This window comes from Mesoplodon densirostris, chromosome 3 (genome assembly GCF_025265405.1).
Source record: "Mesoplodon densirostris isolate mMesDen1 chromosome 3, mMesDen1 primary haplotype, whole genome shotgun sequence".
Taxonomy (NCBI): Eukaryota; Metazoa; Chordata; class Mammalia; order Artiodactyla; family Ziphiidae; genus Mesoplodon; species Mesoplodon densirostris.
In genome coordinates this window covers 152,994,328-153,009,760 of record NC_082663.1, presented here as the reverse complement: position 1 = coordinate 153,009,760, position 15,433 = coordinate 152,994,328, and the positions used below count along the sequence as shown (strand labels likewise).

The 15,433-nt window shown below is 61.1% G+C and overlaps 2 protein-coding genes across 3 annotated transcripts in view; both read left to right on the top strand.

Annotated features, from left to right (window-relative positions):
• The window catches only part of BSG (basigin (Ok blood group)), a 252,324-nt gene that overhangs the window by 159,907 nt on the left and 76,984 nt on the right, over window positions 1–15,433 (top strand). The gene's annotated exons all lie outside the window — the stretch shown is intronic.
• PTBP1 (polypyrimidine tract binding protein 1) lies at window positions 3,555–15,200 on the top strand. Of its 2 annotated transcripts, none has more exons than XM_060094793.1 (15): window positions 3,555–3,662; window positions 5,946–5,976; window positions 8,786–8,861; window positions 9,100–9,272; window positions 9,354–9,500; window positions 9,588–9,758; window positions 9,852–9,962; window positions 10,036–10,210; window positions 10,425–10,502; window positions 11,188–11,336; window positions 12,441–12,474; window positions 12,867–12,959; window positions 13,055–13,271; window positions 13,537–13,614; window positions 13,711–15,200. In XM_060094793.1, the coding sequence occupies exons 1-15, from the start codon at window positions 3,655–3,657 to the stop codon at window positions 13,841–13,843; spliced, it is 1,674 nt and encodes a 557-aa protein (XP_059950776.1). In that variant the 5' UTR covers window positions 3,555–3,654; the 3' UTR covers window positions 13,844–15,200. The 2 variants fall into 2 exon arrangements, with proteins under 2 accessions (XP_059950776.1, XP_059950777.1); XM_060094794.1 differs by lacking the exon at window positions 3,555–3,662 and adding an exon at window positions 4,246–4,296.

The window sequence follows — 15,433 nt, the reverse complement described above, 5'->3', positions numbered from 1 at the left end:
GCTTGGGAAAAGGAGACATAGTATTTCCTACTCAGAGGATCCAAGACTTAAAACAGGAGCCTGGAGGGAGGTACCCAGCCCAGGCTGAGCTCCCAAGGGTGTGGACGGGCGGGGGTGTGTGGAGGCGCTTAGGGCAGAGAGACAGCTCCCTCTCCGGACAGGGCCTGGGGACACAGTGGGTCCTGGGGGGAGAGGCTGGCTTGCTGGTTTGGGCAGATAAGGTTTGCATCTTGGCCTGAGGGCCTGGGGCTGGGGAGTCAGCTGTTGCCCAAGGACCCCGTCAGGGGGCTGGAGACTGATTCCGACATGAATATTCCCAGGCCTGAGCCAACCATTTCATTCTGTCCCTCAGCTGGGGACTGGGGTGGGGGCCTCCAGCTTGGAGGGGCTGTGGGGTAGCCTCTTTGGCACCCCCTACCCCTAGCTCAGTCCCACAGAAATTTGGAAAATGGGTCAGAGAGGGGAGGGGAGATGTGGAACCCAGGCCCCCACCCGCCCTGGACCCAGGCCCTATGGCTGTTGTAATCAAGGGAATGAATAAACAAACACAGGGAACAAATATGCCGAAACTATTAAGCCATTTCCATTTGAAACACTAGGGAAAGCCCGTGGGAAGGAAGGGGGCACTGGCCTAACCCTGCCCCTTATTTTGACAAAGGGGTAAACTGAGGCAGCCCCATCAGATCTGTAAAGAGAAATAAGACCCAGCAGACTTCCCCCCAACCCGCCCCGACCAGGGCCTGGGATGCTGGCCCTCCACCCCCATCTGGCTGCCACCCACCTCCCTTGCCCCTGCCACAGAAGATATCCTTTTCAAAATTCTCAATTGCAAGGGGATCACACACCCACGTTCACCCTAAATCATTGATGAGGGAGCCAGCTGGCCGGCGGGCAGAAGGGTTGAGCAGGGAGCAGACAGACAGGGGAGCCGGGTTGCTCAAATAAACCGGGGCATCCATCCAACTGAGATGCAGGGCCTGGGGGCTCCCTGGACCCCCACCCACCCACACCCGCAGACATGGAAGGCCTGCCAGCAGTCTTTCATGGCTGGTCCAGGGTCCAGGTGGGGTCCTGAGCTGACGAGCAGCTCCCAAAACGGTGTGTCCACATCCTAATCCCCTAACCCGTGAGCATGACCTTGTTTGGGAAAAGGGTGTTTGCAGGTGAGATTAAGGGCCTTGAGATGAGATTATCCCGGTGGTCTCTAAATCCAAGGGCAAGGGTCCTTTTTAGAGACACAAACAGGAGAGACAGAGAAACAGGGAGAAGAGAACCATGTGACAACAGAGGCAGGGACTGGAGGGACTTGTCTACAAGCCAAGGACACCTGGGCCCCCAGAGCCGGAAGAGGCAGGAAGGACCCTCCCCTGGAGCCTCTGGAGGGAGCTCGGCCTTGTTGACACCTCAATTTCTGACTTCTGGCCTCCAGAACCGAGCGAGAATAAATGTGTGTTGTTTCACGCCGCCTGGTTTGTGGCCCTTGTAAGGCTGGTAACAGCGTGGATTCCGAACCAGGCAGGGGCTGTCTTCTCTCCCTCGTGTTCCAGTGGAAGGCGAGAAAGAAATCCTCAACCGTTTTAAGGGAGAGGTCGGGGAGACTGTTCTGATGAGGGGGCCTCTGCTCGAAGGCCCCAGGGCAGGGATTAAAAGGAGGGAGTGGGTTTAGGGAGGAACCTTCCAGAAGGGAACAGCCTCGTAAAGGAGGCCTGTGTAAATGCAGTCAGAAACCAGAAAGGCGGCTGCGGGTGTGAGGTCTGTGGGGCCACAAGGTCGACTTGGGCTTTGACTCTGAGCGAAGCCTGGAGGGCGGTGAGCAGAAATGGCTTTTAATAGATTGCGACCATTTAGATCCGGGCTAGGAACCTGGTGGAGGGTCCACCAACGTCGCTGCCCCCTCCTCTTCCTCTGGGCTACGACACTCCCATGTCTCCAACCAAACTCCTGTCAAGGGGGCCCATCCCTGGCACCAGTAACCGAGGCAACAAAGATGAGCAACTGCCCCTGGTGGTACCCAGAGCGGACCGTGACGGGAGTCCTGGAGGGAGCAAATCCACAGGAATGCGTTGGGGATTCTCCTAAATCCACCGGGACACTCCTGATTAGCCATTCCTGGGCTTCAGATGGCCTTCGGCGAAAGAAGGGGCCAAGGACTGCAGGGCGGAGGCCTCCGTGAAAATCGGCAGCCGCCCCTAATCCGAGTAAGCCCTCTGGCTCGGGAGCGCCGGTCTCTGGGCCCTGTCCAGGCCCGCGCGGCCCTAAAATGGACGCTGTTACCATGACTCCGCCCAAGCTAAAACCGACCGGTGAGGCGGGAGCAAAGGCCTGACCTCGACTTAGGGAAACGGCAAGTGTCATTCTCCCTCTCTAGGCTTGTGCCAATTAAAAATCCATTTTTCTGCACGAGACGTATAGCAAACAATATTCAGGATAATTTCTTCTATTTATTGAACGTCTGCTCCACGCTGGGAACTGCGCAAGCCCGGGATGCCCATCATCTCCTGGATGCTTCCAAAAGCCTGGGGTACCGGACTGCCGCGGCCTCCCTGACTCCGCCTGCCCCTCCCCCCACTCGCCCCACCCAGCTGGCCCTGTTTTCCGGCACCTTTCCCGGGGTTCCCCTATCACCCACAACCCTGTTCAACTCTTTTTGGAATCCGCATTCTCCGAGATAAGTTTGGGGTGTTCTGCTGATGGGATGGAGGCCCGTCCAGTCCTGAACGTCCTTTGACGGCGAAGTCTGCTCTGTGCGCCCCGGGCCTCAGTCCACCGCCCCCATTGCAGGCAGGCACGGCGGGGTTGTCCGTGCGCCCCCGGCCTCAATTTCCCACAATTGCAGGCAGGCAGGGCGGCGTCCGCCATGCCCCCGGGCTTCAGTTTTCCCATTCCTGCAGTCAGGCGAGGAGACCGTGGTCGGGCTTCGCTGCTCTGGGGCAAACAAAGGACAGTCAGGGGCGACCCGTGGCCACATCGTGCCACAGGCTTGGCGGCCAGCAGTGGAAACAGCCCCGGCGCCTCTGGGACGCGTTAGGCCGCCGCCACTTGTCCGCGTGCTAACCTAAGGGTAACGTCTGAGTTCGAAATGGACTTCGGCCAGGTGCCCACAAGCAAGGTGGCGCCTCGGAGGTTTCCTGCCCTACTTCAAGATGGCGACGCGCCTCCCTTTGCTCTCACGCCCGAGGTGGAGGTGGGCTCTGCCCGTTTGCAAGATGGCGGCAGCCTGGGGGAAGCACGCTTCCCACCGCCTGACCCGCCACGTACCCACTCCTAAGATGGCTTCTCCAGCAAAGCCCCACGCAGGAGGGCAGCTCGCTCACTGGCTCTGGCGCAATCACGTGGCCTCACCTCCTCGCCCCTTCCCCGACTCCACGGGCCGTTTCCGCCTCGAGCCCTGACGGACGGCCATCTTCCCCAATGGCCGCCTGCCACTGTTTTTGGCCCCACCCCTCGAGCGACTTCCTAACCATTGGGAGGCGCTGGCGGGGTTCCGCGGCACTCGCCCCGCCCACCTGCGCGGCAGGAGCCAATGGGCAGAGCGCGCGGGGGACGTGTTCGGGCGTCTCCGCCATTTTGTGAGTCTATAACTCAGAGCCGTTGGGTCGGTTCCTGCTATTCCGGCGCCTCCACTCCGTCCCCCGCGGGTCTCCTGTGTGTGCAATGGACGGGTGAGTAGTACTCGTTCGCTCTACCCCCTCTCCTTCTCGCGCTCCAGTCTCTTTCTCGTCGCCGCCCCGGTCTCCTCGGGGCGACGGTCCTGGCGCGCCGCTCCGCCTCCACCCCGGGCCCCGGGGCGCCGCCCGGTTCCCTCCCTTCCCCCCGGCCTGGGGCGCGGGTGCGGCCCTGGAGGGGGCCGTCGGGGGCGCGAGGCGGCTGGGGTCCGGGGGAGCCCAGCCCGCTTCCGGTGCCCACGAGGCCTGTCCCGTGCGCACGCGGCGGCCGCGCGGCCCTTCTCGCTTCCCGTCCGGGTTCTGCGCGCACGCGCCGCCCTTGGAGAGTCTTGTGGCCCTTCCGGTGCCCCGTACGGTCTCCGCGCGCCCCGTATGGTCTCCGCGCGCGTGCGCGGCCTCGCGCGCTCCCGGCAGCTCTGGCGCGCGTGCGCGGGCTTTCCCGCCGCGCGGACTGCCCCGGCCTGCCCCGCCCGCCGCGGGCCCGGGCGCGGCCGGAGACGCCGCCCTCCCGCCCGGAAGGGCGCGGGCCCTCCGCCGCCCCCTTTGTTCCAGCCCGGCGTCCCGGGGTGGCGCCCCGGGCGCGGTGGGGGCGGGGCGGCTCGGGACCCGAGCCCGCTCCCCGCGTGCCGAGGTGTCGGGGCGGGGGGGATCGGGCCGCGCGGCGGCCGGGGCTCTGTCCTCGGGAAGGGGTGGAACCCGGTGGAGCTGCGCTCTCCCGTCTGGCACCCCGTGGGAAGTGTTCAGGGGCAGTTGCGGGTATCTTGTGGTGGGGTGCTTCGAACCAGCTCTCCTTTCTCTCTTGGCCCGACCGGGAGGGGCGGGCGGTTAAAAGTGCCCGGAGGGTCACGTGCCTTCGGTGTCTCGGGCTTGAAATGATAGGTTTCAACCTGAATTGAGGCCAACCTTTTAGAAAAATTGCTGCAGCAAGAGGAACTTGATCTCCTCGTGGTCTGCCTTCCGCTTTGGCTGGGGTGGACTTGCCCAGAGAACCCTTTCCCGAGCCAGTGGGCCGTGTGCTCGGTTTTCTTGGCTGTCTGGTCAAGTTCTCGAGTTATGTCTCTTCTATCGTCCCCCGTAACGTGGTTTGGGGGCGCATCTGTAGCCTCTTGTCGGTGGTGTGGTTACCTAGGCAGCCGGGCCTGGCCTCCGGGTGCCGCTCCTGTTTGGCCTGCCGTGTTTTTGGAAGGTCGGAAAATCTTTCCCAGAAAGGCCGTTTTACGTAAAACACTTCCTGTGTCCGAAGCCCTCCCTGGGAGTAGGAAGCCGCCAGGCGGCCTGGGTTAGCAGTTGGGAAACTGCGTACTTTTCATTATTTTATTTCAGGGAAGTTTTTTCTTGACTCATTAAGATTTTTAAAAGTCGTTGTCGCTGGCCCGTGAGGTTTTTGCGGGGAAGAGGTGGAGGTTCCGCCGCAGAGGCGGTGGGTGAGGATGGGGCAGAGCCCGAGCCGAGGCTATGGTGGGAGCCCCCTCCCTGAGAGCCCCAGGGGGATCCTGCAGGCGGCGGCCCCGGGGCCCTCTGCCGGGCCCGAGGCTGGGCCGGGGGACATGTTGTGTGACATCATGAGAGGCTCTGGTCACGGGACCGCCAGGCCTTGGCGGCCAGGTGACCTTGTGAGGGGCGTTGCTGGCTAAGTTATCTCTTGAACTGATATTTCGGGAGTCGTTAGTTTGTTGCCAGTTTCTGTTTACTACATAGACGCCCTCGGAGGGTTCTGCTGTCCCGGGGGGGCTTGGGCTGCAGGACCCAGGAATCCGGGGCAGCTGTGCTCTCCCCCGGCCCCGCCTTTCCTAGCGGGGCCTGCTCTGCGCGGAGGGGGATAAAGTCCGCTCACGTGGAGCCCGGTTGATGAGTAACTCGTGTCAGTTCTATCTGATCCTTTCCACTGAGCTGCCCCCTTCTAGGCCCCGTGGGGCCGGAGCTCTAATCTCGGGCCCTTGAGTTGCCTTTTTACCGGCCTGCCTTTTGCTGGAAACGTCCCCCAAGCACTGCCAGTTTCTAGAAAGCAAACAGCAGCACCTGAACCTTAACCAGCATCAAGTGTCTCTCCCAGGGCCTGTGGAGGGGGTGTCTTTGTCTTTGGACGGGTCGGGAGGCGGGGCCGGGGTCCTGCCGGGAGGGAGCCGGAGGACAATGATGGCTCCTTTTCAAGTGGCGATTAAAGGGCGGACGGCTCGCTTCCCTGCCCCAGCCTTATAGCTGACGAAGGCCTCGAGCGGGGGCTCGTGCTCCGGGATGTGGCGGGCGCCCTGGCTGACGTTTCCTTTTTTCTCTCCGCAGCATCGTCCCAGACATAGCAGTTGGTACAAAGGTAGGTGCTTGTGATGTTGCTTCCTCCTTCCGCCCGCTCCCACCATGGGCTGCCCGGCTTGGTGCTCCTGGGGTGGACAGCCTGCCTCGGGCGGGGGGTGGGCGGCCCCTCAGCAGTCTGATTTCGGGATCCCCTGCCCTGCCCTCGAGCTCAGAACGGCTTGCGGTTGGAGGTGGGATGCGCGGCGGGGTGACAGGATTTCTGTCCTCGGTTTCGTGTGGGTAAGGTTGAAGTCTGTTTGCACCTCAAGCAGCTTGTCGGGTGGGGGGCGGGACCAGAGAATCTCGGGGCTCTGGGGTAGTTCCAGGCTGCTTCTGAGGCTGTCCTCGTTAAGATAATTTTTGCTCAGAGAAACGGAACGTCGGGGGCAGAGTGTCCCCCCTTGGGCTGTGTGTCCCGAGCCCCGCAGGTGGCTGGGTGTCCTGAGGAGCAGGTGGCAGCTGGTTTCTGGTCTGGTGGCCGCCGTGCCTGGGCTGGTTTCAGGTTTTCCCAGGCGGACTCGTCTGCACGCCGCCTGTCCCGATCTTCCTGCAGATAAAACCTGATTGGTGGCGGGAGGAGGGAGAGGGACTTCATCCGGAGTGCTGTGACTGGCACGGGGACCCTCCCCCAGCTTCTCTGGGGGCCACTTCAGCCGGAGCACCTCTTATAGGGGCTGTCTCCTCCGTCCCGTGCCCCGGGGGGGGTCTTGGCTGCCAGAATCAGCTGCACAGGACGGAGGCCCTGAGCCTGTAGGGGGCGTGCACCGGGGGACCCACCGGGAAGGCAGCCTGGTCCTCTCCATCAGGTTCAGGATAAGCTGGGCCCCAAGTGAGGCACCAGGGGTGTTCGTGCAGAAGCAAGGGGGCTCTAGGCGCTGTTCCTGGCGCGGTGGTCGTTTGCTGTTGGTGCTGAGTTGACTTCAGGGCAGGAGGCCTGTGGCAGCAGCTGGGAAGAGCTCCCTTGCGGCGTGGACTGGCCCACGTCCCCCTAGGCTTCTACCCCGCAGAGTGGCTGTGCCCCAGTGGGCTGTCCCTGTGGAGCCACTGGTCACCACGTGCACCTGCCCCCCCCACCACGGGAGGGAGGCCTGGGGGAGATGGGCGGCCAAGTGGGCGGGGCTTGCCCCACAGACCCTGCAGATGTAGGCGTGCCAGGCTGTCTGCTGTGAGAACATGGTTGGGGCCAAGAACGCCCCACTCCTGAGGGAATCCCGGCCTTGCTTGTCACCTGTCAGAGACAGGAGTCGAGATGCTCTTTTTAAGGTTGTGCAGCCGGTGTGTGGGAGCTGCCCGGGTGCCCCGTCCCTGTCCAGCTCTGGACGGGGGGCCTTTGTGTGCCGGGGGGGGGCGGGTCAGGGCTCCAAGTCCACATTCCTACCACTTAGGCAGGGGGGACTCTGTCCTCGGTGGCTCAGGGGCATTCTGCCTGGGTTCTCATGTGGCCCTTCGTTCACAGCTGGGGCTGGTCTACTGTTCTGAGCCTTGAAGCGCCCAGGTCCACTTGCTGAAAGTGAGCTGGGGCGTGACGGGTCAGGTCAGCCTGGAGTGCTTGGGGTTTTTAACATTTTGCTTCATTATAACAAATTCCAGCCCGTAAGCGGCTCTGGGTCCTTTTCTGGACTCTTAAGACCAGGCAGGGGTCTGAGCCTTTGCAGCTTCTCCACTGGCTCAGGTGTTGGCCCTCTGCACATCCATCTCAGCCTTGAGCCCTGGGGAGCCAGGGGGTGGAGCGGCCCCTGCAGATGCCCGCCAGGCGTGGGGTCTGGGTTCAGGGTCACTCCCGTAGCAGGTGGCCTAGCAGCCAGGGCAGCCCAGAGCATCCTGTTTGCTCCCAGCAGTGTTGGCATGGGCCCGATTGCTGTCCTGAGGGGCAGACCTTGAACCTCCTTGGGTTCCTTCGGCTTGTCTCCAGGGGCAGGGTGGGGTGGGAGGGAGTGTCCCACTGACTTCCGGTGCTAGACCACGGGAAGGTGGGAAGGCCCCTGGGTGTCTGGCGTCCTTGTTTGTAAGTGGCAGTTAAGCTGGCCTGAGGGAAGGGCAGAGATAAGGTGTTCTTGAGGAGGGACAAGCTGGCGAAAATGGCAGTTGGAGGGTCTGGCCCTGAGAACTGTTTTTTGCTATTCCTGCTGGGAGGGCGCGGGGCACCTATAGGGCAGGGAAGCTCTTCTCAGGCCACCAGTTTCGTGTCCGGAAGTTGTTAGAGGGGAGCCTCCTGGTCCCAGTGGGGTCTCCTTGCCCCTCGAGTGGGATTTTGTCCTCGCCCGGCAGGAGGGCCCCCTGTCTGCTTCACCCTGGCCTCCATCTTACCTGGTTCTGGGAGTTAATTCAATTAGATTGAGATTAATGAGTCAACTAGTCATTTCTGGAGAGAGAATGGTTTGGGCACTTCGGGAGCTTCTTGCTTGTTTGTCACCAAGGTGCCCGCCGCCTGGAGAGGTGGCCTTTCTGGTCATCGGGCTCCGGTTTCCTCAGACTGGAAAGTAGGGCAGGCTCCTGCGGCTGAGCGGGTGGCTGCAGTGTGTGTGACAAGGGGGCTTTGTCCTCGTGGGCCTTGAGTGGCTCTGCCGTGATTGAGAGCACGACGGCTGAGCCTCGGGGTAGCCAGCCTGAGCCCGTGCAGACCCCAGGCACGGGGGGTGGGAGGCGGGACACGCAGAGCCCCTGTAGGGGACGAGACGCTGGCCCTGCTTGGGGAAAGACCCCCAGGGGCTCCGCAGGTGGGGGAAGGAGCTGTGTCTTGGGTGCAGAACCACCGGGCCCCCGTAGGGAGGGTTGGGGGGCGCTGCGGTGAAGACGCTGCTCGGTTCCAACCCGCCCCTCTTTTCCAGCGGGGATCTGACGAGCTCTTCTCTGCCTGTGTCACTAACGGACCCTTTATCATGAGCAGTAATTCGGCCTCCACAGGTAACCCTAACTGCGGCCCTACCTAGGAGCACTTCCTCTGTGGCTCTGAGGAGCGCACTTGGGGTTGGTTGGTCCTGGCCTTGGTGACCTTGAGCCTCACTTCCCTGGGAGCCAGGTGTGGAGACCTCCCCGTCCCCGCAGCCTCCCAGAGCTGGGAGGAAACCGATGCCAGGAGAGGGGTCCCTTGCTCTAGGGGAGCCGGGAAGTGCCTTGTGCCACGCACACCATCCTTTTGCAGCAAATGGAAACGACAGCAAGAAGTTCAAGGGGGACAACAGGAGCACAGGCGTGCCCTCCAGGGTGATCCACATCAGAAAGCTGCCCAGTGACGTCACTGAGGGGGAGGTCATCTCCTTGGGGCTGCCCTTCGGGAAGGTCACCAATCTTCTGATGCTGAAAGGGAAGAACCAGGTACAAGGCCTAGGCCTTCTCTGGGATGGTCGCTGGGCCTCCCGGGTCCGGGCCTGGCTCACACACGACCCCCGCCCCCAGGCCTTCATCGAGATGAACACGGAGGAGGCTGCCAACACCATGGTGAACTACTATACATCGGTGACGCCCGTACTGCGTGGCCAGCCCATCTACATCCAGTTCTCCAACCACAAGGAGCTCAAGACGGACAGCTCGCCCAATCAGGCGGTGCGTGCCCTGGGGTGCGGGCGGGCGGAGGCGGGGGAGCGGGTGGTGGCCTTGGGGCTTGTGGGACTCACGGCTCTGCCCCCACAGCGGGCCCAGGCAGCCCTGCAGGCGGTGAACTCAGTCCAGTCAGGAAACCTGGCCCTGGCTGCCTCGGCCGCGGCGGTGGACGCGGGGATGGCGATGGCTGGCCAGAGCCCGGTGCTCAGGATCATCGTGGAGAACCTCTTCTACCCGGTGACCCTGGACGTGCTTCATCAGGTGAGGCGGGGTGCAGCGGGGCAGTGCTGGCCTGCGGGTGGGGGCCAGTTCCCGGGCTGAGGCCAACCCCACCCGGCCGCCCTTTTCCTGTAGATCTTCTCCAAGTTCGGCACCGTCCTGAAGATCATCACTTTCACCAAGAACAATCAGTTCCAGGCGCTGCTGCAGTACGCTGACCCCGTGAGCGCCCAGCACGCCAAGCTGGTGAGTGGTCCCCGGGGCAGCTGCGCCGCCGGCTGCCAGGCCCCCACTCACAGCCCTCTCGCTGTCCCCGCAGTCACTGGACGGCCAGAACATCTACAACGCCTGCTGTACCTTGCGCATCGACTTCTCCAAGCTCACCAGCCTCAACGTCAAGTACAACAACGACAAGAGCCGCGACTACACGCGCCCCGATCTGCCATCCGGCGACAGCCAGCCCTCACTGGACCAGACCATGGCCGCAGCCTTCGGTAAGGTGCCCGGTGGCAGGACGGCGGTGGTGGGGCCGGGTGGGGCGGGGGGCAGGACACGTAGCTCAGTCCTAGGCGCCCGGCTCTGCACCTGGGGAGGTCAGCACCCGTCTCCCAGATGCCCACACAGCACCAGCCCGGAACCCACCGGGTGGGGCACTGGCAGCCGGCTCGCACCCGTGGGTGCGATGATTAGTGTCTCATTTGTTTCTAGGTGCGCCTGGTATAATGTCAGCCTCTCCGTATGCAGGAGCTGGTTTCCCTCCCACCTTTGCAATTCCTCAAGCTGCAGGTATTCAAACACTCGTCCCCACCACCAACTCTGCATGCCCTCACCTCTCCCGTAGCTCTGCTTCCACGGCAGCCGACGTGGCGCAGTCACGGGGGGAGCCCACCTTCCTGGGCACAGGCCTCCAGGTTCCCCACGGAGCCTGGGCACAGGGCAGTCGTAGGGCAGGGCCGTGCAGAGAGCCCGCTAACCCCACAGTCTCTGGTCTGGTTCCCTTCAAGCGCCCGGTGAGGACCAGCGCACGGTGGTTGGAGGGATATGCCCCTAGTAGATGCATTTAAGTGGCCTGGTAAGCGGAGCGGCGTGAGCTGGGCGGGCACACCTGAGCATCCCTCCCGGGGGCCAGGCGCCCACCTACATGACAGTCCTGAGCCTGTTGTCCCGCCCGGCGTGCGATTTGCATGGTGACGGGCACCTGCATGCAAGCACGGCCGAGGCCGCTGGGCTCGATCCTGCATCCGAGGAGCTGGAGCTTTCTGTGCTGTTTGGCGCATGTAGACGGTCAAGCCAGCACGGTCTGTGACATGAGAAGCGTGGAGGAGCCGCAGGCGTGTCGCTGGGCCAGCCGCTCCTCCCCACCCCGCACCCCGAATGTGTCTCCGTTTGCATGAGGATGGGCAGGACCCGCGTTTCTGTCTCGGTGGAGAAGGTGGGCGCCGCTGCTTATCTGACCGCCTTTTCCCTCCAGGCCTCTCCGTCCCTAACGTGCACGGGGCCCTGGCTCCTCTGGCCATCCCGTCAGCGGCGGCGGCGGCGGCAGCGGCGGGCCGGATCGCCATCCCGGGCCTGGCAGGGGCAGGAAACGCTGTCCTGCTGGTCAGCAACCTCAACCCCGAGGTACGTGGCTCTTCTAGGCTGTCCTTCCGGAAGTAGGAGTCGGGCGTTTGCTCTCAGGTCCTAGTGCAGACTGAGCCCCTCCCCCAGGCACTGGGGCCCCTGGAGTGCCTGCAGGTGTCACGCTGTTCTCCTCTCTGCACTGACGTCACTCACTGCTGCGTCCTTTCCGCAGCGCTTGGAGTCCTCCTGTTTTCCTTAACATCTCAATGTATGTTCCTAATTCCATGATGCTGAGAGTTGAAGTATTTGGTGTCCACGGGAGCAGTCTTGCAATTTCGAGCCCAACCAACCTCGGTCTGCAGGGGCCTGCGGGGCGCCTCTGGGGAGGGGGTGCAAGCCGAGGCCACCAGCCACGGTCCCTGAGGTGGCAGCCGGGCCTGTGCTTGTCTCGGTGGCGAAGTTCAGCTCAGGGAGCTGGGATGAAATGATTAAGGCTCGAGATATTTTGATTCTTGAGGGACGGGGTTCCCGTTTATTTTAACGAGTTGCTCTCTTGCCTGTCTGAGCACGTGTGACTTGCGGCCTCTCGAGCCCTGTCCCAGCTCCTCTAGCCAAGCTCTCCGCTACCAGCCACCCCAGTGAGCCTGACTGGAGGCCCTGGTGCGGGCCCCGGGGAGACAGTTTCTGGAGGGCCTGGTTGGGGGAGTGGGGGGGGCGCCGTCTCCTCCCCGCCGGGGGCGCTCCTGCTGTCCGCCCGGCGCGTGGCTCGTAGTGTGTGTGGTCTTGACTGATGGGACGCCGCGTGTTTTCTTATGTATTTACTGACCTGTGTTTTTGCTACTTTTTTTCTTTTCTCCCCTTCCCCTTTCCCAATTTTTTTTCTTGCCCTGATCCGGAATTTCTTTGCCAACTGACTGCACGGTACTTCTGCTTCCTGTTGTTGCTTGAAACAAAACAAAACCATAAATAAATAAAAACAAAATTCCCCCTCAAACCCTGCTCTCCGGAAACCAACCTGCCCTTGAATATTAACATCCTGACAACTTCATCATCCATCAACCTGCACGCCTGCGGGGCTGCCTCCTCGTGGTGGACGATTCCAACTCGCCCCCTGACCTCTCCCTTTCCCTGTCCCTCGCTGCCTTGCTCTGCTGTCCTCTAAAGAGAGTCACACCCCAAAGCCTCTTTATTCTTTTCGGTATGTTATCGTTCCCACTTTTATTATCTTGTTTTCGTGTAATTGAGGTGGTTGTCACGCTCTGAGATATCCGAGCGTGCGGTCTGGGCTGCGCTTTGCGTACTGACTTGGACTCCAGAGCATGGTTTACGGCCCCGCATGCTATTGGCAGAGTAGACGTGTCGGTAGCAGCCGCAGGATGGTTCTTGGCAATTGGCCTTTCCTGGATTTCAGGGCTTCTTTGCTGAAGGCAGCCCTCCCGGTAACACTCCCTGTGACTAGACAGCTTCTCAGGCAGAATAAGCAGAGCTGCGGGGAGAGCCAGCCCTGTGCGGGAGTGCGGGTCGCGGGGCCGGCGGGGAGGCGGCCATGGGGCCCGGGCAGCTCAGCAGTCTGTCCCTGTGCCCTTGAAGGCGTGTACGGCGACGTGCAGCGGGTGAAGATCCTGTTCAACAAGAAGGAGAACGCCCTGGTACAGATGGCCGACGGGAGCCAGGCCCAGCTGGGTAAGGGCTGCAGGGCTGCCAGGCCGGGGGGCTGCGGGGCCGGTGCCTAGGGGCCTTGGGTCACGTGGGTCCTGTGTTGTCGTGTCTCCCCCCAGCCATGAGCCACCTCAATGGGCACAAGCTGCACGGGAAGCCGGTGCGCATCACACTCTCCAAGCACCAGAACGTGCAGCTGCCCCGTGAGGGCCAGGAGGACCAGGGCCTGACCAAGGACTATGGCAACTCGCCCCTGCACCGCTTCAAGAAGCCCGGCTCCAAGAACTTCCAGAACATCTTCCCGCCCTCGGCCACCCTGCACCTCTCCAATATCCCGTGAGTGTCTGTAAAGGTCTCCTATGACGCTCCCGCTTCCAGGGCCTTCCACAGGCCCTAGGGAGGCCTTGCTGGAGGCCTAGCGGAGTGTGTTCTTTGCTTGTAGTGCACCGTTCAGATGCTCTTGGTCATTTTCTGATAACCTATTTCTGGGGCCCCTAAAAAGCTCCTGGAGACCCCACCCTTCCCTGGACACTCAGCTGCTGTCTTGAGGGAATGGCCTTGACCTTCCGCAGACTGGCTCAGGTCTTCTCTTCCCCTGCAGGCCTTCCATCTCCGAGGATGACCTCAAGATTCTCTTCTCCAGCAATGGCGGGATCGTGAAAGGGTTCAAGTTCTTCCAGTGAGCCCAGCCCCATCCCCTCGCCCCGCTGCCCCCAGACCTGCCCCGCCCCACCAGGCCCTTCATGGCTCCTTGTGTCCCCCGTTTTCCCTGCAGGAAGGACCGCAAAATGGCGCTGATCCAGATGGGCTCTGTGGAGGAGGCCATCCAGGCGCTCATCGACCTGCACAACCACGACCTGGGTGAGAACCACCACCTGCGGGTGTCCTTCTCCAAGTCCACCATCTAGGCCGCCACCAAGGACCAGCCTGCCGGGCACCCGGCGACAACTTCCATCATTCCAGAAAAATAGCCACTTTAAAAAGCAGCTGAAGTGACCTTAAAAAAAGACCAGAGATTTTATTTTTTTAAAGAGAAATCAGTATACCTGTTTTTAAAAGAAATTAAATTGAATTCACTTGCTCACCTGGGGGAGGTGGGGTGCCAACCTCAGGCTCTTGGTGACCGTCGAGGCCCAGCCCAGCCCCTTGCCCGTGCCTTCTGTAGTCTGCGTGGCGGGCGCTCCCAAACCTCCACTCGGCTTTCTTGTGCCTTAAACCCGCTGCTCTGGCAGGGCCTTCTTGGGGTAGCAGATGTGTAGGGGTTTGGGGGCCGGGGGGGGTCAGCCTCCCATGGGATCGTGTGCCTGCCGCGGTGGGAGACTGTGGGTGGCCGGGTGTGGCCGCCCCCCAATACTTGTATCGTGTATGATTTGCCCCCCAGCCCCAGGGCCCCTCCCCGTCGCTTCTTCAGCTTTGTTTCCACCGTAATCTCTGTATTATGCTTTGATGCAGCTGCAGACACCTGTGCCTAGCAATATTTCCAGTTGACCAAATATTCTAATCTTTTTCATTTATATGCAAAAATAGTTTTAAGTAACTTTTTATATAGCAAGATGATAAAAAATGGTATGAGTGTAACCTAAATTTTCTCCTTGTGGTATGACTTTGTATACTGTACTTTTATTTCTTGAGTCGCAGGGCAGGATCTAATTTCCAGGGCAGACACAATGGGGCCGGCACGTCTGCGACCTGCCGATGCCTTACTCACAACTGTCCTCTGTCCGGAGGACAAGTGCTCTTAAACTTTCAGGGTTTCTTTTTTCCTGCAAATTTTGGACCAAAGTTTTGTTTCTGTTTTTTGTCTGCCTCTAATGCTGGGACCCCAAGGAGGTGGGACAGCAGCCCTAACCTTCCGGTCTTCACCGCCTTGTCCTGCACTCATGGGTCCAAGGGGCTCCCCGCACAGGCCCTGTGCTGGCCGGCCCTCCTTCAGGGCCTGGGCCTCAAGTTTCCATGTCGGGTGGAACAAGGGTGTAAATATTTATAATTTTTTATACCTGTTGTAAGACGTGAGGGGCAGCAATTGCGGTTTTTTTATGGTGACACAGATGTATATTTTGATAACAGCAATTACAGGCTCAGTATTGTAAGGAGCATGGCAGGCCACTGCCCGCTGCCGGCTTGTAATGCGGAGAGAAGTGAATTAAAGCAATTTTATAACAACTCCTACCTTTTCTGTAGGCTCTTTTTTCCTGTCCACATGTAGGAGGTGGTCTGGCCAGTCTGTACTGGACTCTGAATAAATTCTCTGTATCCTGCACTTGATTTCCCTCTTTATTGGGCCTGTTTGTTTCACTGCTGTTTCCTCCTCTGTGTGAACTCAGCCGTGTTGTTCCCCTCACTTCTCGCTTGGGGGTTTCAGGGGGCCTGGAGATGAGGCCCCACATCTGCATTCCACCAGACAGACCCCCGCCCCCAGGTGCGTGCGCACAGTCCCCAGAGGCCGGGTCTGCCTGCTGGGCCCTCTGACCGAAATTACTCCAAAAAGCTGCACCCCG